General features: G+C 46.9%; 1 protein-coding gene and 1 long non-coding RNA gene across 10 annotated transcripts in view; one reads left to right on the top strand and one right to left on the bottom strand.

The window, feature by feature from the left end:
* Positions 1–12,978, top strand: part of LOC147359955 (uncharacterized) — a 33,818-nt gene extending 20,840 nt beyond the window's left edge. For 3 of the 8 annotated variants that reach the window (XM_086331292.1, XM_086331293.1, XM_086331290.1), the window contains 2 exons: positions 4,628–4,784; positions 11,942–12,131. In XM_086331292.1, the coding sequence (XP_086187418.1) occupies positions 4,628–4,784; positions 11,942–11,950 (166 nt within the window). In that variant the 3' untranslated portion in view covers positions 11,951–12,131. The other 5 variants (XR_015138814.1, XR_015138815.1, XM_086331288.1 and 2 more) reach the window with 3 other exon arrangements.
* On the bottom strand, positions 8,798–12,273 carry LOC147359956 (uncharacterized). 2 transcript variants are annotated; one of them, XR_015138818.1, is made up of 3 exons: positions 12,137–12,273; positions 9,445–9,537; positions 8,973–9,106 (listed from the first exon to the last, which is right to left on the bottom strand). It is a non-coding gene; the product is annotated as an uncharacterized LOC147359956 (long non-coding RNA). The 2 variants fall into 2 exon arrangements; XR_015138817.1 differs by lacking the exon at positions 12,137–12,273 and having other exon boundaries at positions 8,798–9,106; positions 9,445–9,760.
* Positions 12,979–26,519: the final 13,541 nt, after the last annotated feature.

Raw genomic sequence — 26,519 nt, 5'->3', positions numbered from 1 at the left:
TCAAAGCTCATCTGTCTCTAGATGAAGCCCACAGAGACGAGCAGCACACGAATAGACGTGCCGTCCATCTGCGGTATTAACGTGGGGCAATTAGGAAAAAAGAGTCTAAAAATATTCCTTATGCACATGCGCTCCACTGCTCAGCCGTGTCTGACTCTTTGAACTCATGGACTGTAGCTTGCTTGGATCCTCTGTCTGTGGGATTTCCCAGGCAAGGATTCTGGTTACCATTTCCTTCTCCAAAAAATATTTCTTATGGAAAGAAAGTGAAAGTCGTTCAGTCGTGTCCGACTCTTAGTGACCTCATGGACCATACAGTCCATGGAATTCTCCAGGCCAGAATATTGGAGTGGGGAGGCGTTCCCTTCTCCAGGGGATCCTCCCAAATTAGGGATCGAATGCAGGTCTCCTGCACTGCCGGTGGATTCTTTACCAGCTGAGCTACCAGGGAAGCCCATTCCTTATGGGGGGATGCAAATGAAAGCCATGTTGAATAACACTGGCTAACACTGATGAGATGTGGTGGGGGTCGTGGACGGGGCAGGTACCAACATAAACCTAAAAACGGAGGGCCCTCCGAAGGCAGGAAGGTGGTGGTGGAGGGTAGGGGAGGGACTCTGTGTGTGCAGGAGGCACGTTAAAGTGAGAAGTTCCCCCCTGAGGGAACGTCACCCACTTGGCTGCCATGTTCCTTCCCCAGTAGGGAAGGCTGTGTTGTGGAAGGATGAGAAAAGGAACATCTTGGGAATTCTGGCTCCGCTGTTTATTTGCTGTGTGGCCTAGGGGCAAACTGCTGGCCTCTCTGGGCTGTGCCTATAATCTGGGGCCAGCACCCTGAGAGCCCTGAGTGGGGTGCCTGAGGAACAGCAGAGGTTTAGTGGGTGTGGCGGCGTTTTTGCATCTTTCCCCATCTTGTAAAATGGCAGATGGCCCAGTAGTGAAGTTTTCAGGAAGAGACATCAGTCTTTGAGGTAAAGTCCTGTCCATCGACATTTCATTCAAATTTTAGTCCCTCTCTCTTCTTCTTACCCTCTCTTCCAAAGCTCTGGTTCTTAATTTTCTTTGGAAATTTCCCATACGGTGTGTATTCAGTTCAGTTCAGTCACTCAGTCGTGTCCGACTCTTTGCGACCCCATGAATCGCAGCACACCAGGCCTCCCTGTCCATCACCAACTCCTGGAGTTCACTCAGACTCACGTCCATCGAGTCAGGGATGCCATCCAGCCATCTCATCCTCTGTCGTCCCCTTCTCCTCCTGCTTCCAGTCCCTCCCAGCATCAGGGTCTTTTCCAATGAGTCGGCTCTTCGAATGCGGTGACCAAAGTACTGGAGTTTCAGCTTCCCCATCAGTCCTTCCAAAGAAATCTCAGGGCTGATGTCCTTCAGAATGGACTGGTTGGATCTCCTTGCAGTCCAAGGGACTCTCAAGAGTCTTCTCCAACACCACAGTTTAAAAGCATCAATTCTTCGGCGCTCAGCCTTCTTCACAGTCCAACTCTCACATTCATACATGACCACAGGAAAAACCATAGCCTTGACTAGACGGACCTTTGTTGGCAAAGTAAGGTCTCTGCTTTTCAATATGCTATCTAGGTTGGTCATAACTTTTCCTTCCAAGGAGTAAGCATCTTTTAATTTCATGGCTGCAGTCACCATCTGCGGTGATTTTGGAGCCCCCAAAAATGAAATCTGACACTGTTTCCCCATCTATTTCCCATGAAGTGATGGGACTGGATGCCATGATCTTCGTTTTCTGAATGTTGAGCTTTAAGCCAGCTTTTTCACTCTCCTCTTTCACTTTCATCAAGAGGCTTTTTAGTTCCTCTTCACTTTCTTCCATAAGGGTGGTATCATCTGCATATCTGAGGTTATTGGTATTTCTCCTGGCAATCTTGACTCCAGCTTGTGTTTCTTCCAGTCCAGTGTTTCTCATGATGTACTCTGCATTTAAGTTAAGTAAGCAGGGTGACAATATACAGCCTTGATGTACTTTCCCAGTTTGGAACCAGTCCGTTGTTCCATGTCCAGTTCTATCTGTTGCTTCCTGACCTGCATACAGATTATTTGCCCAGGATCAAATACACAAAGTCCTATGAAGCTAGCACTTGATAGATCAGGGTTTTTAAAATTTAGCTCTTCTAATAGGTTCATCTTTTTTGGGGGTGGGGTGTTAGTTCTAGAAGGTCTTGTAGGTCTTCAGAGAACCGTTCAGCTTCTTCAGCATTACTGGTCAGGGCATAGACTTGGATTACTGTGATATTGAATGGTTTGCCTTGGAAATGAACAGAGATCATTCTGTCGTTTTTGAGCTTGCATCCAAGTACTGCATTTCAGATTCTCTTGTTGACTATGATGGCTACTCAATTTCTTCTAAGGGATTCTTGCCCACAGTAGTAGATATACTGGTCATCTGAGTTAAATTCACCCATTCCAGTCCATCTTAGTTCGCTGATTCCTAGAATGTCGACGTTCACTCTTGTCATCTCCTGTTTGACCACTTCCAATTTGCCTTGATTCATGGACCTGACGTTCCAGGTTCCTAGTGGTCTCTCATCACTGTGACTAAAGACACTGAGCATTTTCTCATTTGCTTATTTGTCATCAATATATCTTCAAATCTTTTGCCACTTTAAAATATTGAGTGGTTTGTTTTCTTCTTCTTTGAAAACTTTCAAACACATATTCTGGATACAAATCCTTTGTCAGATATATGATTGCCCAACATTTTGCAAGGACGAAAAGACCTTCTTTTCTACGCTGCCCTGCTCCCCCGCCCCTGGCACCCTCACCAGATTGTTTTCGTTTTGTTCCCTGCCAGGCGGCACTAGTGGTAAAGAACCTGCCTGCCAGTGCAGGAGATGTAAGAGGCACGGTTCAGTCCCTGGGTCAGGAAGAGTGCCTGGAGGAGGGCATGGCTCCCTACTCCAGTGTTCTTACCTGGAGAATCCTATGGACAGAAGAAGCTCGTGGGCTACAGTCCACGGGGTCGCACAGAGTCCAACACGACTGAAGCGACTTAGCATACATGGATGGGCATGGAAAACATTGTTTTTAGCAAAGTCAGGTCTTCCTTTTGCAGAGACCATTTGCTCTCAGATTATTGCATATTCCTTCTAGTTTTGAGAGTGCTCTGCTGCTGCTGCTGCTGCTAAGTTGCTTCAGTTGTGTCCGACTCTGTGCGACCCCAGAGATGGCAGCCCACCAAGCTCCCCCGTCCCTGGGATTCTCCAGGCAAGAACACTGGAGTGGGTTGCCATTTCCTTCTCAGAGTTTGTCAAAGAGAAATATCCAGATCAGAACAGAACTGCCTCGTTTGCATCTGTAGGGAGGACACGTGGGACAGTAGTTAAATAACCGTGAACACTTGTCAAGGGCTGTTGGACAGTCTGGCTGGAACCTGGCAGCTTTGCCCACCTTGAGCCCTCAGGACTCTTCTGTGAGGCTGTCCTCTCCTTTTCACAGAGGAAGAAGTGGAAGCTGAGAGATTTGCGAGATTCACTGAATGTTACAGCTAGATGGGGCTGAGCAGGAATTGACTGGTTTATTTCACTTCAGTATCCGCCACTAGACTCTTGCCCAAGCTTTATTCATTTATGGATGAACTGTCAGAGCTGCTGCCATACGGAAGATCAGCCATTCATTTGGATTGGCCAGAAAGTTCATTTAGGTTTTTCTGTAATATCTTATGGAAAAACCAAAAGGAAGTTTTTGGCCAGTCCAGTCCTAACACGCACGGGACACACTTTACTACTGTCCGTCTAAGTTGCAATGAAGCCAGCTCTGGGCTGTAGCAGAGCTGAGTTTAATCCTGCTCTTACCACCCTGCACAGGCCACCTGAACTCTCTGAGCTACGGTCTTCTCATCTGTAAAATGGGGAGCTCGGGCTCAGCTTGACTGACAGAGAAATAGATAATGGGAATAAATTAGAGGTACAAGGACTTCCTGGTGGTCTAGTGGTTAAGACTTCACTTTCAAATGCAGGGCATGTGGGTTCGATCCCTGCTGAGGGAGCTGAGATTGCACATGCCTTGTGGCCTAAAACCAAAACATAGAACAGAAATAATATTGTAACAAATTCAATAGGACTTTAAAAGCGGCCCACATCCCCAAAAAAATCTTAAAAAAAAAAATTAGGCACATTTGTAGCATATTTTCAACATTATCAATATTAAGGGATTCCTTGGCACTTTCCATATCCTCCTAGAAATTTACAGTTAAAATTGGAATGTAGACTTAGTGTCCTAGAGTTTGAGGCAATATGACATGGTCTTATTACTCTGTTTGGAGCAAACACATTTGCTATGTATTTTTGCTTACTTGCAGAAATCATAATGACAGTGTAACGTCATACTTAAGGGTACAGATTTTAAGGTCAGAAAGATCTGGTTTTCTTTCTGATCACTCCATTCACTGCTGTTGTGAGCTTGGTCATCTGATCATGCTCCACCTTGACTGCATTAAACCAGTTCGGGATGCTTTCAGCTGTAAGTAGCAACCACCATAGCAAAAAGCCAGCGGAGACTTAGGTTTTTTTCCTCTCACGTAAAAGGAAGTCCAGAGCCAGGAAGTTATTGTTTCAGAGGCCCTAGAATGTCGAAGCTCTGTGATTCTTCTTTGTGCTTGCAGGATGCCTGACTGCTTTCCTCTCAAGTCAGGGAAAAGGAAGACAAGTAGAACCAGGACCTCTTTTCCTTTTCAACACAACAGACCTGTCCAGGACTCTCCCAGAAACCTCCTGTTGCTGCTTTACTGGCCTGAACTATGTCACGTGGCCAGGGTGGAGGTGGGTAATTAAGTCAGATAATGCATATAACTGGATTTTTTTTAATTAACTACCTGACTTTTCCTACGATATATGCTTCCTATATATTTTGTCTGCATATTCTTTTGTGTTCATTCAACCATGTCCAACTATTTGTGACCCCATGGACTGCAGCCTGCCCGGCTCCTATGTTTGTGGAATTTCTCCAGTAAGAATACTGGAGTAGGTTGCCATTTCCTCCTCCAGGGGATCTTCCTACTTTTCTTAGGTCTCCTGCATTGGCAGGCAGATTCTTTACTGCTAGCATCACCTAGGAAGCCCTGCATACTCTTGGACTACCTGTTAATATGATGATAATCTTGGATGATCATTTTCTAGAGAGAGACTTCTGAGAAGAAGACTTAATCCTTCTGCCATCAGGATTAATTAAAATTTATTTTTAAATAAATTATTGTCAATTTAGAAGAGTTTCTTTTGGCTTCACAACACATTATTGTGATACAAATCTTTAGGATTTTTGTGTCAAATTTGGGAAAATATCTGTCAAGTTTTTTATATATGATCTCTAATGTGTGTTTCCTAGGGCAGGGATGAATCTTCCCAAGTGGCTCAGTGCTAAAGAATCTGCCTTTCAATTCAGGGAGATGCAGAAGACTGCGGGTTCGCTCCCCGGGTTGGGAAGATCCCCTGGAGGAGGAAATGGCAACCCACCCCAGTGTCTTGCCTGGAGAGTCCCGTGGACAGAGGAGCAGGTGGCGAAGAGTCATTCACGACTGAGCGTGCAGAAACGCGTCCTGGTCACCATCCCTTTGCGGAGATGGAGCATTTCTTTTATGTTATCTCTGTCAGTGTCAGTATTTCTTTTTCCTGGGTGGTCACATCATCTATTCCTCTTCAGCAGGTTGTGATGATGAATTTTGTGTGTCAGCAAGATCGCGGGTTGCCCAGATACTGGTTCCATGCTGTTTCTGGGAATGGCTGTGAAGGTGTTTCCAGATGAGATTAGCGTTGCACTGGTAGACTCAGGGAAGCAGCGTGCCCTCCTCAGTCTGGGTGCACCTCATCCAGTCCCTCGAGTGACTGAACAGAACAGAACAGCAGAGGAGGAAGAGTTTGGCTCTTCCTGACTCCTGGCTTAAGCTGGGACATTGATCTTCCTGCCCTGAGTCCTCCTGTTTCTCAGGCCTTTGGACTCAGCCTGGAACCATACCCCTGGCTCTCCTGGGCTGCCAGTTTCTAGACAGAATCACGCAACCTTTCAGTCTCCATAACTGCATGAGTCAATTTCCTCATAATAAATCTCTTCCTATACACCCATATCCTATTGATTCTATTTTTCTGGAGAACTGTGATTAATAGAATGATTAAAAAACCAATAGCCTAATGAATACTTTTATTCAGAATTCTCTCTTGCTTTCTCTGGTACCCCACTTATACTTGGACAGAGCGTGCACCAGAATTCCAAGGTCAGGTTGCATCAAGTATAATAAGAGGTGAACTGATGAGTGGGATACGCACCAACCGTTGCCCTCCTGTGTGTCTTCACACACAACGGTTGCTATTTGTCGAGTGTGGGGGTTTACTTCCTTCTCACATGGTGCTGGTGGTACAGAATTCACTTGGCAATGCAGGAGACTTGAGACACGGGTTCGATCCCTGGGTCCGGAAGATGCCCTGGAGGAGGAAATGGCAACCAACTCCAGTATTCTTGCCTGGAGAATCCCCATGGACAGAGGAGCCTGGCGGGCTTCAGTCCTCGGGGTCGCAAAGCGTTGGACACGACTGACGTGACTACATGCGTAGGACTGGTACCAGGGGGCCTGCTCTTCTGGTCCTGCAAGTGTGTGTGTGTGTCTAGCCTTTACGAGGGACCAGCCAGCACTGACGAGCACTCTTTGTATCCCAGCGCCCAGTACATGAGTCGTTGGATTTGGTAAATGTACGGCAGTTGCATCAGGGCATAGTAGCTCTATTTGCTTTATAGAAATTCTGGAGCTCTGTAGGTATTGCATATTTCTACATCAAAGCTCTCAAAGTAGTTAGGGGTGTGGAGGCGCACACAGCCTCTCGGAGGCCTCCGAGCAGGGCACTGCCTCTGGGCGTGCTGTGTGCTTGCCCCCCTGCGGTGGGAATGGAAGAGCTTTCTCATCTGATGTTGCTCAAGGGGGACGCACGCCTGGAAAGTGATCAGCAGAGAAGAGAGTGTAGACAAGTAAATGAACAGTTTAATGAATATAAGATAAAACGTGAACTCAAGCCAGCTTTCAGAACCTTACATTTTCCGTTCATCCTCTCTTTATTCAATAATTGCACAATTACAACTTGCATAACTGATTTTATGTACCTATTGGTCTATAAGTAGCTACAGTATATAATGTAGATAAGGAGGGCAGGGACAATCATGGTTAAACAAACATGTTCTGACATATTAATAGAAGTAACTTTGTAAATACAACCCAAATTCAGATTCTGCCGATGCTGGTTTTTCCTGACCCAGGCGAACTCAGGGCTGTGAATTTTAACAGCAACTACCTTTCACTGAGAGCCCAACACACCACACGTTGGGGTGAGGTGTCGCTGTGCTCCTTGTAACCCCCGTGACAGCACTGTACCGAAGGGAACACGGAGACGCAGGCAGGAGCGCGAGCCTGTGTGTGAACTTAACATGCTTCACTAGAAGATCAAGCTGTTCTGAAAGTTGACTACCTACCTGTGTACACGGAGCGCCAGCCAAGGATGAGCAGGAGTGGCATACAGATATCCACGTGATGTCAAATCTTACTTCTTGCACCAGGATTAACATGCCAGAACACCAGTGTGGGAAGCCCCCCTGCAGATACTTGTGCGCTCCCTACCGTCCTGCCTCCCTTCGCTCACACGGCGCGGAGCTTCTTTCATCAGTTGACTAGGACGGGTGGTGAGCGTTCGCCCGGGGCTGTCAGGTACCTCTGGTTTGGAAATGGCCTCTCTCAGAACCAGGAGTGAGACCCAGAGATGCCATCTTCCAAGCTGGTGATAAGGCCTTCAAGTAGCTTCCACGGCGAGAAGGCCTTCTTACGTGTGATTTTTTCAAGCAGTATCTGCAGATTCTGCAGATAAGTCGTCTCGTTTCTCTCTGCGGTGTGCCTTGTACGGGCACCTGATTGAATCATGACTGTTTGCTCCCCTTGGCTGTAAATCAGGGCACCAAGGGCCTCTAATCAAGTCCAGCCATTGTCCACACAGAGCTCATTAATGCTCTTTTGGTTGAAACTTGAAGGAAAGAACAACCATTAGGTAACTGCAATGTCAAGGGAGACATTTGTTTTGAAAAGTCTCGAAAACAGCCTTATTAAAAAAAAAGAAAAACCAAACCTTCTAGGGCAATTCTTTTTTGAAAAAAGTAAGTTGAGTGTCTTGGTTTAAAACAAAAAAAGAGTTTCTGCCTTTCCAGTTAAGAGCAATCTTTAAAAGTCATCCAAAAAAAAAAAAAAGTTGGCTCTGTTTTCTGAATCGCTGGTTGGGAGAACAAAAGCAGCAAGGGAAAGTTTGACTTGACTTCCTCTACAATTTGTTTATATCATCGGAGCAGAAAGACTCTCAGAGCTCAGCTCGCCACTTCCTGAATCAAGAGAAAAAATGCCCTGAGAGTTGGATTCATTGAGAAGTACAAAGAGATCAACAGAAATCCTGCCCGACTGGAGGGGCCCGGGGGGCACAGGAAGAACCTCTCTTGGTTCAGCGCTGGCCTGACAGGATAACTGCAGAGTCCCAAGTCACCACGCACCCCCCAGTCCCTCCCAGTGGCCGCACGGAGGCAGCTTGGTGGAAGGTGCAGGCTTCCTTGGCTGGTTGCTCTGGAGCCGGCTTCCTCCCAGACAGAACTGTCAGTCGATCCAGTTCAGAGACAGCAGTTGGCAGCAGTGGGAGAGCATTGAAATTAGAAATATTTAGTTGGGAAAAAAAAGTCCAAGTCAGATTACCTGAGAATGATAAGGTTCTGTTTACTTCTCCAGGTAGTAGCCGGGAAACAGTCAAACCAGTTAGGTAGGAGATTTTCTTTTTTTGGTCAGGTATGTACTGAATCCCTGGCAGCAAACTTCACACAGTGTCAGGAGAGAGGATTTCTTTCTCTCTAGGTTCTCCTGGGCAGAGTGCCTGTGTTACACACACACACACACACACTCTTAAAAGAACCAGTCGATTATGGCTGCGAGTTTCCTGCCGCCTTGTAGGCTGGAGTGAGGACTAAGGATTTAGATGAAAAACGTCAGGCTGCTCTCCTCTGGAAGAACTCTCCCCAGTGTGGTTTTCCAGCTGGCCTCTTCGTAACTGATTCGGTTGAGGTCTGCCATCGTTGGCCTCTTGAAAGAGAAATGTGAAATCAGTGGGTGAAAGGGCTGAGAAAGAGAAAAACACAGTTGAGCAGTGGATGTGCTTGGCTGAGTACCCCAACGGGAGACGATTGCACTGGCCTTTGGAACACTGGAGGGGGTTGCAACACACGCAGACTGAGAGAGAGACACAGATAGAAGGGAGAGGCAGAATGGGAGGATAAAGAAGGCTTCCTGTCCCCTGAAAGGCTGGCTCAGCCGTCCTGAAGTGCATTTCTACAGGCAGCTCAGAAGCAGGAGAATATGCCAGGTAATGAGGCTGGAAGCCGTCTGAATAATGAATAGTAAAACGCGCAGTGATTTCAAACCTCACAGTTCGTTATTGGTAGTTTTTCTTCCCATTTGGAGGGCGGGTTTCAGTCAGTTCTCTTGTCTAATTCCTGCTTCCCGCCAAGCTGCTGCTGTTTAAAAAAAAAAACAAAACAAAAACTTGGGTCATCGTTTGAGAGCTTCAAAGACCTTAGGGTGCAGTTAGCTTCTTGAATTCCTCTGACGGTTGGTGAGCTGTTCGTCCAAGGCCCTTTCTGTAAGTAGGGCTGAGGGAACTAAATCTTCTGAGTGTTAAGAAACAGAAACCATGTTTTAACAGCACTGTTACTAGAAAATTTGGGAGTTGCATTCTTCTAGTCTGTTCTGTTCAATTCTGTCTTATTGGCCTCTGAACATTTCAAAGTATAAAGGGCTATTATATAAAGAGGACACTTGGATAGTCTTCTTAAAGGTTCCCTTGTACTTTCATAGAATGTTTACAAGGTTACTAAGTATGCTTTCTCATCACTGAATTTTAAATGGCTTGACTATTACTCCCACATTCATTTGAGAATCATTGAAACTGCTTGAATGGAATGAGGATATCCTTTGTTCCCCATTGATTTGGAAACAAAGAGGCAGAAAGAAGTTTACTTTGCTGCTGAATGCCATATGCAGATGAATGTATCATCCATTAAATTAAACCAAGGATCTGAAGACTTTTTCAAGTCTTAGAAAGAATGCTCATACAGCTCTAGTACATGTTAGAATTTGCCCTCCAGTTTTCATTTATTCCATTGTGTTTGGGTCTAACATGGCGTTATTGAAGTCACACACCCAAGTCTTCAGGAATAAGAAAGCGTAATCAGAAGAAGAATAAGTTAGTAAGTAAGTGTGTTCAGTTGTGTCCAACTTTTTGTGACCCCATGGACTGTAACCTGCCAGGCTCCTGTGTCCATGGGATTTCCCAGGTAAGAATACTGGAGTGGGTGGCCATTTCCTGCTCCAGGGATCAGACTGGCATCTCTGGGTCTCCTGCATTGGCTGGCAGATTCTGGACCACTAACACCAGCTGGGAAGCCCAATCAAGAGCGGAGAGTCAACATCAAAAAAAACAGAAGTTGCTCTGCTGTTTCTTAGGTGGGAAACACCAGACAGGCATAAGTAGGCAGTGACCTCCGCTCATTTTCTCCCGTCTCCCTCTTTCCCAGTCTCTCTAGACCCAAGGTTCCCGTCTTTGGCGCTGCTGATGTTTGGACTGGATCATTCTGTTTTGGGGGCCTGTCCTGTGCATTGTTGGGTATTTACCAGCTCCCCAGGTCTGGACCCACTAGATGCTGGCAGCACCCCCTCCACAGTCATGACAGGGAGCCCCGTCTCCTGTAACGGCCACATGCCCCCAAGAAGGACGGGGTAGGGGGTGGATTTGGATGCCTCTGGTTGAGAACCGCTGTTCTAGAGCAACCCGCCCACAGATCCTGTTTGGAAGAGGAAGAGAAGATTAACCTAGTGCTCAGCCAGGGAGAGTGAAAAATCACGGATGCCAAAGCGGTGATTTTCATCAGAATTCGTCGAATTAGAACTGAGAATGCGAGAGAAGGGGCAGGAGAAGGAATCAAAGGGCTTAGAGACAGCTTCACAGCAGCCCCTCACTTTAAGGGAAGGACCGCAGCAGGAAGTGCGTGCCAGCACACGCAGTCAGAGGCTGTGCTGAGACTCGTGACTGCCAGTTGTTCTCCTTGTTATTTTAAGTAGCTCAAGGACCCGCTGTCATTGTGCCCCTCCGACCGCTGAGCATCTCGCAGTAGACAGAAGACAGTGTGTCTCAGGGTCCTTTCACTTATGATCTTGAAGTAATTAATATTCACTGATTTAATTTTCGGTGGCCAAAAATGGGCTTGTACTATTCCAGTCTGCTTTAGGTGCACACGAGTACTCTCTAACTGCACTGTACGAGATGCCTAGAACAGACAAATCCATAGAGTCAGAAAGCACACCGGTGGCGGCCAGGGGGCGGGCGTGGGGAGTTCGTGCTTAACGGGGACAGAGTTTCGTTTGGAAAGGTGGAGAATTCAAGAGATGGCTGACGGTAAGAGTTGTGCAGCGGCGAGAATATACTTGGTGCCCCAGAACTGTACAGTTAAATACGACCAAGATGCTGCTGTTTCCACTCAGCCGTGTCTGACTCTTCTGCAGCCCCGTGGACTGTAGCCCTCCAGGCCCCTCTGTCCATGGGATTTCTCAGGTGAGAACACTGGAGAGGGGCGCCATTCCCTCCTCCAGGGGCTCTTCCTCACTCGGGGATCCAGCCTGCATCTCCGGCACTGGCGGCGGGTTCTTCACCACTGAGCCTCCAGGGAAGCCCCACGGGTAAAAACTGTTGGTGTACATTACGCGCTTTTTACCACAATACAAGTTTTTTAAATTGCGTGTACTATAGTAATAAAGTACACATTTTATGAGGTACTGTAAGAATAATACAAATGTATCATAATGACATGACTGGCTGAAGAATCTTAAACCTTGTCTTAATAAAGATATATCTGTTTTTTCTAGGATGTGTAGTCCACACTGACTTTTTTTGGTTAACTATTGAAAAAAGAGAAGCAGTGTCCGGAACCGCACAGTCTGAGTCCTGTGTACACAGTAATAAAGCTGTCAGTGTTCACCTTTAGCTTTTTTTAAATTGTGAAGTGTTTGGAACACTGTGACAAGTGTACGGAATAAACAGTACAATGGTCCTGTACTTACTGGTTTCTAGCTCTCCCATTTCAGACCCTTTACTGGTCCGTCCTTCTGGCAGAGAACACTCTTGCGTCATTTATCTGCACAGCTCATTCCTCCCTTCTCTCCATCCGGGCTGGAATGGCGTCTCCTCAGACAGGCTTCCCGACCTTTCTCTGCAGCGATGCAGCTACAGAATGGACTCTGAATGATGAGCGAAAAGCACCCTCGGTTTCCCCGGGACACTTGCCAGCCAGCCCTGCTGCCGTTTTTTTTCTAGCACTTATTGTATGTAAATATGTATTTGGTTTACTTGTCTGTTTCCTCCATCTAGAATCTCGGGTAACTCCCTGAGGGCTTTGTTTTATCTACTGGTCAGTGCTCAGAACTGTGGCTCGTGCCCAGTAAGCACTCAGTAAACAGCTGCTGAACCAAAGTGCCATCTGGGCAGACTGTGGGCACAAGCAGGCTGGTGATGATTTGGTGTGGGTTGATGAATTCTTGTACTCTGGTAAATGACCTTTGTCTTTTCAAGTGTAATATTTAATATTTAATTAGTTTGGCATGACAAGTATTTCAAGGCAGTTAATCATTTATTATTTAAAATAAAAGGTTGTTTTTAGATAGAAGTCTAAGGAAGAAAATAAAAATGGACTCTCAGCCTATTGACCAAAGAAGCCTACTGATAGGCTTAATAAAGATATATCTATTTTTTTTCTAGGATAATAACAAATGATAAAAGTACATGCTTATAGTTAGAAACTTGAAGTTGTATAGAAAAGTAGAAGACATTCCCCTCTGTACTTTGCTGGTTTTTGTCACAAAAAGAGACCCTTATAACCAATTTCTCATGAATTGTTTCAGAAAAATTTTCTGTGCCTATGAGTATACATTTACTAGCAAAATATTCATTATCTTAAGTTGCTTTGGAGACACAGAAGGACACACCACAACAGCTTCTTCCCCAGCCCTTGCATGGTTTGTACTTAGGTATTTATTTGCTCAACTATACATTGGCTGTGTTTCTTCCACCCAGCTCTACCTGCCTAACCACCATTGACTCCCCAGGGCCTGGCACACAGCAAGCCTCATTATCAGTTTGCTGAGCCATTGGTTGAACAGGTGCACACTCTGCAACAGCAGGCAGTGTGCATTTTTTAATACACATTCGCCAAAATAGAGCTCTTATACCATTAGTGAAACCTTTTAAGATTTGTGTTCAGTGAACAGTAATAGATTTTTAAAAACTGGTAGCATTCTACATGTTTTCAAGTGAGTTATCTCACATGATCCTCAGGCAGATCTCCTAAAGTGATTATTGTCATTTCTGTTTCTCAAATAATAAAGACCCAGAGATGTCAAAACCCAAGGACAGATGAAGACTGTAATATTAGGGGAAAGTTCTAGGCCTCCAGGCCCTACTTATACTTCTAGGCATCTTCCTTCTTCACCAGTCTCAACAGTCAGAATGCTGTGAACATTTGAGCAGAGCGCTAAATACTGACTGTGTCTGAATAGTCTGTCTTGTCACAAAGGTACATTTCACGTCTCTCTAATCAGCCCAGCGGATGAAGCAAAGATCTGAAGACTCACTAAACACTAACAGAACAAAAAAGCAAGCAGAAAATTCCTCTACCACAAGAGAAACTTCTTGACAGTGTAAAAAAAAAACCAAATCCACCTGGCTTCTAAGAAGCAGGGCTGCAGCTCGGAGTCAAAACACAGGAAGTGAGTTGTAACTGGCACAATGAATAAAACAACTATTTTGGGGGGTGAAACAGAATCTGGCCTCTGATCTTTAGACGTCACCTCTCAAAGTGAGGAGGGACTGTGGAGTCGAAACGCTCACCCAGTGTCTGCTTTTTCAAAAAGCAGCCAGCGTACACCTCAGTAAATAAACGAAAAAAAAAAAAAAAAGATTGAATTACACACTTAAACGGGTAAATTTTATGGCATGTAAATTATATCTCAATTAAGGTGTTAAAAAAAAAATAGAGCCAAAGTAACAGTGGAAAGTTGTTTTCTTTTGCCAGCAGTCAGCTAGTACAGATTCAGGGGGTGTGTGTGTGTTTGTGTCTGTCTGTCTGAAAACTGGTCTGTGAGTCCAGAGCACACCAGGATGTGGAAGACTTAAAGGTTACTGTTTCATATTATGCAGAAAACATGTGCAGAGCCGAGGAGGCGAAAACAGTCCTTTAATAAAAAGACATGGGACTGGGGGTCTCCCGAAAAGTAAAAGCAGTTGGAAAGATGAACCTTTTGTCCCGGAGGCGTTAACCTAGCCCTCCTACTGGGGCGAAACTGCAGAGTGTATAAGCTTGCTTCCCAGTTGCCTGTTGATTCTGTTCCCTTGTAATACAGGCTTGTTCCATGGGCCAGGATTCAGAGATTTATGGAGGCAGAGTGCACAGGGAATTATTTCCAAAAGAAATAATCCCAGGAATAGTGAGAGGGAAGGAGGAGGGGGGAGAGGGAGGGAAAGAGAAGCAGAAGAGAGATTAATCTCCAGGACAGAGGAAAATTGGCGGTAACGCCGTTCAAGTATGAAACGCCGCAAGAACTAGGAACTGGCAAGGGCGCCTTAAGCAGAGCCTCTGTGGGGACTGGACGAGTGAAGTGAAACCCAGAGGGGAGGCTGGGCGGAGCAGGCCCACGACCCGCCAGCAGCAGCGCTCTGCGGTGGGACCTCGCGCTGGGAAAGGCCGCCGGCCACCAGCCCTCGCCGGCTCCGCGGCGCCCCCTAGGGGCAGGAGGGGAGACAGGCCCGCCTCCAAGTGAGAGAAGTGTGCTCGGCCTAAAAGACCGAGTGAGCCTGTTTTCGGAGAATTACATAAGCAAGTGCCCCACGCTTCCCTCGGATATTATCTGTGAATCATAGGTTTAAAGGCTGTCAATAAGACCTGTGTCAGGCGAGGACAGTGGTTGCCTTAGGGGAAGGATAGTGAGGAGTGAATGGAGCGGGCACAGAGGGGCTTTTGGGGCCTGATTGCCCGGATATGCTACTTTGGGGAAAGTCATCAGGCTAGATTATTTCTCATGTGTCTGCTACCCTGTATGTGGACTTGACTCACTTTAAAGACAGGTGCCAGTCTGCTCCCCGGCCCTCGGTCATGTCCCACGTCAGGTGAGCAGAGAGAACCCGCACCCTTGTCCTGCCGAGTTTCCCCCTGAGCTCCGGGGGCCCTCCAACAACCTATGCACCCCAAGGCCTCAGCACCCCGGCCCTCTTCCTCTCATCCTGTCGTCTCCCCTCCAAGGCAGGTCCCACATCTGTCCGGTTCCCTCCGCCTCCACTGACCTGAGTCAGCATCCTGTTTGGCTGGGTGATGCCTCAGTTCAGTTCAGTCGCTCAGTCGTGTCCGACTCTTTTCGACCCCATGAATCGCAGCACACCAGGCCTCCCTGTCCACTACCAACGCCCGGAGTTCACTCAGACTCACGTCCAGCGAGTCAGTGACGCCATCCAGCCATCTCATCCTCTGTCCTCCCCTTCTCCTCCTGCCCCCAATCCCTCCCAGCATCAGGGTCTTTTCCAGTTAGTCAGCTCTTCACATGAGGTGGCCAAAGTACTGGAGTTTCAGCTTTAGCATCATTCCTTCCAATGAACACCCAGGACTGATCTCCTTCAGAATGGACTGGTTGGATCTCCCTGCAGTCCAAGGGAGTCTCCAGAGTCTTCTCCAACACCACAGTTCAAAAGCATCAGTTCTTCGGGGCTCAGCCTTCTTCACAGTCCAACTCTCACATCCATACATGACCACTGGAAAAACTATAGCCTTGAGTAGACGGACCTTTGTTGGCCAAGTAATGTCTCTGCTTTTGAATATGCTATCTAGGTTGGTCATAACTTTTCTTCCAAGGAGTAAGCATCTTTTAATTTCATGGCTGCAGTCGCCATCTGCAGTGATTTTGGAGCTCCAAAAAACAAAGTCTGACACTGTTTCCACTGTTTCCCCATCTATTTCCCATGAAGTGATGGGACCAGATGCCATGATCTTCGTTTTCTGAACGTTCAGCTTTAAGCCAACTTTCTCACTCTCCACTTTCATTTTCATCAAGAGGCTTTTGAGTTCCTCTTCACTTTCTGCCATAAGGGTGGTGTCATCTGCATATCTGAGGTTATCGATATTTGTCCTGGCAATCTTGATTCCAGCTTGTGTGAGTGATGCCTAATGGCCTGCTAATGGGGCTTCCTGCTCCCTCTTATGCGAATCCAGTCTCCAGCATTACCCTTGCTTTCATCTGGGGCTGTGCTGTGCAGGCTTTTTCCTCTAGTCGCAGTTTCCTGGCTTCTCACTACCGTAGCTTCTCTTGTTTTGGAGCACAGGCTCTAGGCACATGGACGCCAATAGCTGCAGCACGCGGACTCAGTAGTTACAGCCCCGGGCTCCAGAGCACAGGCTCGGTAGTTACGGCGCACGGAGCTTTGTGGCCTCGTGGCATGTGGGATCTTCCCGGACTAGGGATCAAACCGTGTCTCCTGCAGTGGCAGGTGGATTCTTTACCACTGAGCTACCAGGGAAGCCCTCCAAAGTTATTTTAAAAAATGGGAATCAGGTGTGACCGCATCCTTCCTGGAAGTCTCCCACCAACTTCCCATTGTGTTTATTTATAATAATCTTTATGATTTTAGGGTCTTCTTTTTAAAAAACCAACCAAACAAAAAACAACTCACTTGTTTGCACAGGATCTTAGTTGCAGCATATGAACTCTTAAGTTGTCGCCTGTGGGATGTAGTTCTGCAACTCGGAATCGAGCCCAGGCCCCCTGCATTGGGAGTGTACAGTCTTAGCCGCCGGACCACCAGGGACGCCCTTTCCATCACGTTTTAAAGACAGACCCAGCTGTGGATAAGCCTCCTGGAGTTGCCTTTTTTCTGCTTCTCAAACGCACCAAGCTCATTCCTTCCCCCGGGACTTGGCTGGCGGCCCCTGCCCGGGTCTCAGCTCTCCTGGCACCTTCTCACCAACGCCGCCCCCAGCACCTACGATGCCACCGCCCCCATCCGTCACATCACGTGATTGCCGCCACCACGTCGCCGTCATGGCGCCCGGCGCTAGTTCATGCGGTGGATCACCTGTTGGTTGCGCTGTTGACCAGGTTTCTCCCTCACTGAGAGAAAGGTTCCCAGAGAGGCAAGGACGGGGTCTGTCCTGTAACTGCCTCCCCTGGGATGCTATAAACAGTCGGAAACAGCACATGCTGGAAACCCAGCTCCCCCAATCCGCGTTCCCCACCATCACCATCTCCCCACGACCTGCTTTCCTCACAGTCCGATAGAAGGAGCTCTGTCATTCAGTGGCTTAGGCTAGAGATATTGGAGTCACCCTGGCACCCCTTTATTCCTTCACACCCACAGTCAATCCTTCAGCACTCCCGGTGCCCTTACCTTCACAGAGCCCGACTACTCACCACCACATCCTGCCCAGCCCCCGGCCAGGGAGAAAAGGCCCTCCCAACTCCACGGGCCCCCTTCCACCTAGTCTCCAGAGTCAGACTATTTTATGCATATATATGTATGTATTCAAATTTCGGTCAATTGTCAAATATATATCAAATATGTATATTCAGATATTCAAATATATATGCAGTCAATAATATGTATTCATATATATATGAATTCATATATATATACATATATATGTATGTATGTATATATACACACATATATATTCATATATATATATTTTTTTATATATTTACTTAGGCACTCCATATAGCCTGTAGGATTTTTAGTTCCCTGACCAGGGGTTGAACCCAGGCCCTCAGCAGTGAGAGCATAGAGTCCTAACCACTGGATTGTCAAGGAACTCCATCCAAAATAATCTGAAATCCCACTTCTCTTTCCAGATGTATCTTCCCAGCAACTCCCCCTGTCAGAGCAAAATCTAAAGTCTTTCAGGGCCCTGCCTGCGTCTGCTCCCGGGTGCCCCGTCCTCCGCCCGGCCCCCTCCCCGTCTCCCTCCGGCCACGCTGACCCAGGACACGCCCCTCACTGCGACTCCCTCTCGACCTCTCCCAGCGACTCCCTCTCGACCTCTCCCAGCGAAGCCCCACACTGTATTCCTCACGTGTTGGGGTTTCAGCATCTCTCTTCAAAATTGCCCCCATCCTGACCCTCTCTATTTCTCTTCTCTACTTATTTTTCTCCAAAGCACTTAAGACTCCAGGGAGGTATGTCATCTTCGTGTGTTCACTGATGCTCTCCTCGCCCTAAATTCCACGAGGGTGCAGATCTTTGTCTCTTTGTCATGGCTGTGTCCTCACCGCTCACGTTTGTGTCTGGCAGATAGCAAACACTTTGGAGAAGACAGTGGCAGCCCACACCAATACTCTTGCCTGGAGTATCCCATGGACGGAGGAGCCTCCTGGGCTGCAGTCCATGGAGTCGCAAAGAGTCAGACAGGACTGAGCGACTTCCCTTTCACTTTTCACTTTCATACATTGGAGAAGGAAATGGCAGTCCACTCCAGTGTTCTTGCCTGGAGAATCTCAGGGACGGCAGGGCCTGGTTGGCTGCCGTCTATGGGGTCGCACAGAGTCAGACATGACAAGCGACTTAGCAGCAGCAGCATAGGTTATTAATAATTAATTGAATGAAAAGTACACGCTAAAGATGTAACTGCTCATCAGCTGAGTGAATGAATGATAATAGAGCATTGCCAAGGTCATTAAATCAACAAAGACATACAGAGTTACTATTGTGGGTCTGAAACCAATCTAACCTGATCTACAGTAGTATATATACCAGATACCATCTCTGGTCACGTGGAACTTGCAGTCTACTTGGGAAAAGCAGCTGATCCAACAATCACAAAAAGTATCTCATTACAAACTCTGGACTGCTAGGAAGAAAAGGAACACTCTGAGAGTGTAGCTCCCTTAGAGAGAAGTAGGAAGCCTTCTCGGAGGAGGTGGCATTTGCGCTGAGATGAGAAGCTTTGGGTGGACAGGGAAGAGGGAGCTTGGAGAAGCTTCCAAGGCAAAGCCCCACCCCCAAACTTCTAGTCCAGTGGGTGTGGATTAATCATTTATATCTGACTGCTCCAAGATCCTAGTGAACCTTGAACTTGATTTCTGATACTTACTGTTGAGCTCAGTTTTTGGCTGCCAGTTGCCGTGATGATTGACTCTTTTCCTGATGGAGATGGGAACCACCTCCAAACTCAGGAATCTGACTAAATATTGGAGACTTCGGAGTTTATGCAGTGTGTGGTTGGCTTTTTACATCCTCATCCTTTTTTTTTTTCTTCTTTCTGCAGTCTTTCAACGCTAGCCAGTCATTAAAATTTAGAGCTCACCCTGGGTTAAGTGGATGATTTCCTGGAAAACAGCTGGTTGAGCTTCCCCCTGCTTGCCTCTGAAATAAACATCCCTTTGGAGAAAGGCTTTCTTCAATGCCTTCCTGCTCAGCATCTTTTTTTTTTTTTTTTCTATTTACATTCCTGTTTTGCTTGACTTCTTAGAAGAAATCTAGAGGAATAATCACTAAAATAACAGCCAAAGGTTATTATGCACTTCATAGCATTCCCAGCCCTGGGAGCTAGGTGCTATTCTTATCTTATATTAAGAGATGAGGACCTGAAGCTTGGAAAGCCATATGTCCCATATCAATTAATAACTACAAAATGGCAGAGGCGGGCTTTATGTCCAGACCAGTTGTCTCAAGAGCTTGTGCTTTTAATCATCAAGTCACAAGGCCTCCTTGACCCCAGATTTGAAAGTCTCCTCTTAACTTTAATTTCTCCAGCTGTTAGATGAGGGCGTGGAAACCAAGGTTCTAAATCTTTCAGTCCACGTTTAAACTGGAGGGGTTGGTATTTTCTCTTGCAAAGGCAAACAACTCTGACTCATTTGTGTTGAGCAGAGTTTAATGGGCTGATATTGAGTCACAAACAGGTGGGGAACTGAGAGCCAAGGGAGAAAGAAAGGAAAAGGGAGGGAGAGCTGGAGAGGGAAGGGGACAGAGAGGCCGAGAGCCAGAGCTGTCCCGGACACCCGGGGAGCAGGCAGGCGCCTCGGAAATACTCTCCCAGAGTGGGGGGCTGCAGTGTGCTCTCCACCCTGCCTCACTCTGGTGGAGATGGACCGTCCCCGTGTCTGTCTTGGCTGTGGATTCATCCCTCGGCTAGGAAACGGCAGGGTGTCCTGACGGTCCCACTGACGTGACTACTCACGGTGGGCTGGGTAATTCCTCAAAGGACAATCAGGGCACTGTAACCCAAGCAGCGAGAAAGAGATGCTGGGCTCCTCCAAAACAGCTGACCCCCCTCTAACTTCTCAAAAGATTGGAAGTGAAAACTCTGTTTGGTCTCGACTAAGGCTTTTGCTAGGGCTTCCCTGATAGCTCAGTTGGCAAAGAATCTGCCTGCAACGCAGGAGACCCTGGTTTGAATCCTGGGTTGGGACGATCCCTTGGAGAAGAGATAGGCTACCCACTCCAGTGTTCTTGCTTGGAGAATTCCATGGATGGAGGAGCCTGGTGAGCTACAGTCCATGGGGTCAAAAAGAGTCAGATACAAGTGAGTGACACTAATCCACTCGTGGGGGTCCTCCTTCATGACCTAATTACTTCCCAAAGGCCTGCATCTCCTAATACCGTGACAGTGGGGATCAGTTTTCAACACAGAAATTTGAGAAGGGGAGGAACACACAAACATCCGATCTATAGTGCAGGTGGGAGCCTAAACATCACCTCTATGGCTGATAAGTCTATGGTCGATTTATCACCTCTATGGCAGATATCTGGGGGCCACTGGGCTTCCCCACGTGGACCCCAGAATGAAATGAATCTTCCAATTCCAACACAGGAGCCGAGAACAACTCCCCCGTCCACGAGGAGACAGGGAGCAGAGGATGACTCGATTCTTCCCCAATTTACCTACTAGGTAATCCTCTCCTCCAGGAGAGCAGTCGGGGAAGGGCAGAAAAGGCCAGGAGTTTTAGGCGATGGGCTCTGTCCCCATGGATGGAAGCACCAGTAAGGGGAGAAGCCCCTTTTCCTTCCTGACCAGCGCCAGGGGGCCTGGGTCAAGTGTGCGGGGGTGTAGACCCCACGCTGACACCGTCAGAGAAGCGAGACTTCATGTTCTTTGCAGCGATCTATTGATTACATTTTCACAGCTGTGACTAGAAACATTGCCATCACTCAGACAGGACACCAAAACACCTGGTTTTGAAGAGTGGAAACTGTTGCCAAAGGACTGTGAGAGTTCTCTTAAAATAGAAACGTTAAAAGCCCCAGAAACAAAAGTATAATACTTATCAACCTGATGACAAGCAAAGCCGGTTGCCTGACACCGACTGGACTGACAGAACAGTGGCTGAACTTTGAGACTCCGCGTCTGGTTTTCTGCTCTGCTCCTTATTTAACCGTGTGAACTGAGGCTCGCTGATGTCTCTGGACCTCATTTCTGCAACTTCCATTCCGTAGGTTTTCTGGAGAAGATTCTGTACAGAGAAAGAATTTCAAACTCACAGACCACTTCCTGGCACAGTTCAGTTCAGTCGCTCAGTCGTGTCCGACTCTTTGTGACCAGGCCTCCCTGTCCATCACCAACTCCCGGAGTCTACTCAAACTCATATTCATCAAGTTGGTGATGCCATCCAGCCATCTCATCCTCTGTCGTCCCCTTCTCCTCCTGCCCCCAATCCCTCCCAGCATCAGGGTCTTTTCCAATGAGTCAACTCTTCGCATGAGGTGGCCAAAGTATTGGAGTTTCAGCTTTAGCATCAGTCCTTCCAAAGAACACCCAGGACTGATCTCCTTCAGAATGGACTGGTTGGATCTCCTTGCAGTCCAAGGGACTCTCAAGAGTCTTCTCCAGCACAACAGTTTAAAAGCATCCATTCTTCGGCTCTCAGCTTTCTTCACAGTCCAACTTTCACATCCATACATGACCACTGGAAAAACCACAGCTCTTAATAAATCCTAGCTTGTGCTCCTATTATGACTTTTTGTCATTGGTGATGATGGTTAGGGTCCCCGTGTTGCCATTCTTTCTGTTCACTTGCATGGTCCTCTTGTTTGTGCAGCACAGAAACCCAGGGACCCAAGTTCAAATCCAGGTTTCGGTACTTTCCAGCGACGTGGTAGTCGGCAAAATCACTGGACCTCTTTGAACCTCGGTTTTCTCATCAGTTATGGGTAACATAATCGAAAGGCTTAATTTGAACTTGGAACAGGGATTTTTCTTCCCTTGGGACCTTCTTTCCTTCATCCCTTTATTTGTTAACAAGTGTTCAGCCAGGATCTCAGCTCATTCTCCTGTCCTCAGGGATCCGCCCCGCCCTCCCGATGCACAAATTTTAACGAGCAGCCATCCGGCAAGCCGGGCTTTCCTGGTGGCTCAGTGGTAAACAATCCGCCTGCAACGCAGGAGATGCGGATTTGATCCCTGAGTCGGGAAGATCCCCTGGAGAAGGGAATGGCAACCCACTCCAGTATTCTTGCCTGGGAAACCCATGGACAGAGGAGCCTGGTGGGCTGCAGTCCATGGGATTGCAGAGAGTCCGACACGACTTAACTGAGCAGGCGCACACACCCTGAGTGGCAGACACTGTTCTCGAGGCAGAGTGATGAATTAGCAAGATGTGGCTTCAGACTTTCAGAATCAGAGCAAAAGATCAAGGGACTCTTCTCCGTGTGGCATCCCCCTGGGGTCAGCCCATTTCCCTAGCCAGGCTGGCTCTATGTTGTGGACACAGTCAACGTGATCAAGACCTAGGAACACACACACGCTCTCTGCCACCTTCTCCCCGGACCAGGGGCCTTGTGCATCTACTTGTCAGAGTCCAGCTGATGCTGTTCGTACATTGAACTTCCCCAAGACAGTTCTCCCAGCGTCAGGCCTGCTCTCCACCCCAGAGTGAGATTATTCAGATTGACCGACAAACCTCCTTGGCACAGCGCTGAGCCACGGAGCACCCACGTCCTGACTCAGACAAGACGCCTTGCCGTAGGCGGATGCATACAGAAGACAAGACAAAACCAGCCACGCTCCTTCTCACTGTTCCTGCTGGGACGCCCTTGACCGACTTCGCTGGGCAGGCAGGCTGCGGGCTGAGCTTGGCCAGCCGCATGTTGCCTCTCAGTAACAGTGCGGCCCTGGGCAAGCAGCTCACTCCCTTCAGGCCTCAGTTGCCTCATCTGTGAAATGGGGGTGTGGCATTTACATGCTAAGATCACTGTGAAGGTGAATGGAGACAAAGTATGAGAAGCCTGTAGGGTCATGCTTGGGGCACTGTTGCTCAGTAAACACGAGGTATGCTTATTCCTGTTGAGGACTCATGTCATCATCCTCACATAGGAAAAAGACCAGAGTGGTTTGATAAAGACCCACGACTCAGACAGCAGATGGCCTGGGGTGAAATCTTCTCCCCTGCCCCGCCTGCCTGAGCCCTGCTCCTGTCTGAGGTCAAGGCTGTAATGCCATCTCAGTTATCTTCACCTTGGCTACACATTGGCAGGGCCTGCGGTGCTTGTACAGTTCGTGATGCCTGGTCCAGCCTCCAGAGGTTGATTCAAACAGGGGCTCCCTGGCCACGGGGACTTTTAAATGCATCCCAGGAAACGAGTTCAGCCAAAGCCCAGAGAATCACTGCTTTTAGAGGCAGTGGAGTGCGGTAGCTGAAAGCACAAACCTAGAGGCGGGCTGCTGGGGTTTGAACCCTGGTTCTGAGAGTCACTAGAGGTGCGGCTTTTTGTTGAGACTAACGCCTCAGTTTCCTCACCTATCACTTCAGTTCAGCTCAGTTGCTCAGTCGTGTCCGACTTTTTGTGACCCCACAAACTGCAGCACGCCAGGCCTCCCTGTCCAATAAAATGGGTTTAATAATAATAGCAACACCTACCTACCACATAGTGTTGAGATCAAATGAATTAATATGTGACACTATTAGGTTTGATCCCTGGGTCAGGAAGATCCCCTGGAGAAGGAAATGGCAACTCACTCCAGTATTCTTGCCTGGAAAATCCTATGGACAGAGGTCGGCCATAGTCCATGCTGTTGCAAAAGAGTCAGACAGGACCGAGCGACTGGACTGAACCGAACACTTAGTACAGGGCACTGTAGTAAGACTTTTAGTCATAATTCCTTTAACTTTTCAACCTATGAGTATTTTGCCACAATACAAGATGACAGAATTTACCATTTAACAATGTTAGTGTACAATCCAGGGGCATTCAGTGTATTTTCACCGATGGATGTTATACAGCCATCACCACTGACAATTTTTGAAGCTCTTTTATCATCGCAAGTAGGAACTCTGTACTAATATAAATAACTCCCGCTTCCTCCCAGCTCCTGGTGATCTCACCTACACCTTCCTTCTCTCTGAATCCACCTGTTCTGTACTGTATCACTTCAGGTTAGTGGCATCGTGCAACGTCTGTTCTTTCGTGTCTGGCTTATTTCACTTAGCATAATGCTTTCGAGTTTCATCCACGTTGCAGCACGTAGTAGAACCTCCCTGTCTTTATAGCTGAATAATATTCCATTGCAGTCTGTTCCTCTGTACTCACTCAGCTGTTATGAACGCGAGTCGTTTCCGGCTCTCGGTCACTGTGAGCAGTGTTGCTGTGGGCGCTGGTGGACAGGGATCTGAGTCTCTGCTTCCCATTCTTTGGGTATTTACCTGGGAGGGGAATTGCTGAATCATATGGTAATTCTATTTAACTTTTACGGACTTTCCACACGGGCTGCACCATTTTACATTCCCACCAGCAAGGCACCAACGTTCTAATTTTTCCACATCTTCACCAACACTTAAAAAAAACAAAGTAATAGCCATCCTACTGGGTGTGAAGTGGTATCTCATTGTGGTTTAGTTATAATTCCTTTTGATCTTGTCCGAAGTAGATTACCCGGGTCTGTTACGCACCCGCCTGCAGCACGCAGCTCTCCGCTCTCTCGCTGCTGTCACAGCATGTCCTCCTCTGTGCTGAACATCTGCCCTGCCGGTCGCCCAGGGCTTGGCCAGCTGCGGCCAGAGGCTGCAGGTCAAATCCTGCTGCTGTTTGTGGATAGTCCATAAGCTAAAAATGATTTAAAAAATTTTCTAACTGGTTAAAAAATAAAATAATATTTCATGAAATATAAGAATTATATGATATTCAAATTTCATTATCAATTGCCCATAAAGTTGCATTGGAACACAGCTGTGCCCTTGTGTTGACATGTTGTTTATAGCTGCTTTTGCACTACAAAGGCAGCGTTGAGAAATTGCAACGGGGACCATGCGGCCTGTAAAGCCAAAAATATTCACTATCTGACTTGTTTCTGTATAAAGAAAAGGATTTGCTGAATGCGGCCCTAGACTCTGAACTTAGAACCGTCACCCTGATGTCTCCACAGCACTGGCCATGGAATTTGTTGATTTCATCTTTCACACTAACTGCAGACACAAAAATAAATTTGAGATGAATCAGAACTAAATGTAAATGCTAGGACTAGAAATCTTCTAGAAGATTAGAAAAGCTTCTTTGTAACTTGGGTTAGGCAAAGATTTCTTTGGACACAGAATCATAAAATAAATTGAACAATAAAACGTTTCTGCTTGTCCAAAGATTCTAGGAAGAAAATAGACAAGCTACAGACCGGGAGAAAATGTTTCTACCTGTATGGGATAAAGACCTTTCACCTAGAATACACAAAGAATTCCTACAACTGATACAAGACAAACGTACGTATTAAATGAGCAGAAAACCTCAGACACTTCACAAAAGGTCTAGGCAGGCTTCTTTGTCAGCATATTTTTTGTAAAATAAATGATGACCCCCCCCCCCATAACTTTTGTGAGTCTGTGAAGTTCCATATACTAAGGTACACTTGACAACACTTGGAGGAAATGTAAAAACTAAAGAATGAGACACATTTTATCCCTGGAAAATCAGCTGAGACAGTTTTTGAAGTTGAAATAAATGTTTAGGAATTTAGTAATTTTTGGAGTTAAAAGAGATGTTTCGGAATTTAGCATCCTCGTGGTCTGACTTGTAATGTGCTCAGCACTCTGCACGTGTGCAAAAGTGAGTACAAAAAAAGTGCAAAATTCATGAATAAATTCAAACTGGTGTTTATGGACTTTAACCTCCTATAGGACTTAACTCTAGTTTTCATGCCTATTTTTGCCTAAATCCAAATACACTTAATTATTTGAAGATCTTAGAAAAAGATATAAGCGTGGCCAATCAGCCCCTGAAAAAGTACTTACCATTAGTCATCAGGGAAATGCAATTTAAACCCACAATGAGATACAATCAATTCACACATGTTAGAAAAGCAAAAAAGAAGAAGAAAACAAACCCTTTACAAAGAACAGTCAGTGTTGGTGAAGGAGCAGTGCCTCAAACATTTGCTTTGGTTCTGTTGTTTAATTCCTGCCAGAAGTGCAGCAGTTCTGGAGAGCTGTC

Source organism: Bos grunniens, chromosome 13, assembly GCF_055505025.1.
Source record: "Bos grunniens cultivar Pamir isolate PY7600 chromosome 13, Bosgru_T2T1.0, whole genome shotgun sequence".
Classification (NCBI taxonomy): Eukaryota; Metazoa; Chordata; class Mammalia; order Artiodactyla; family Bovidae; genus Bos; species Bos grunniens.
The sequence above is the reverse complement of the archived record's forward strand: the minus strand, read 5'-3'. Positions and strand labels throughout refer to the sequence as shown.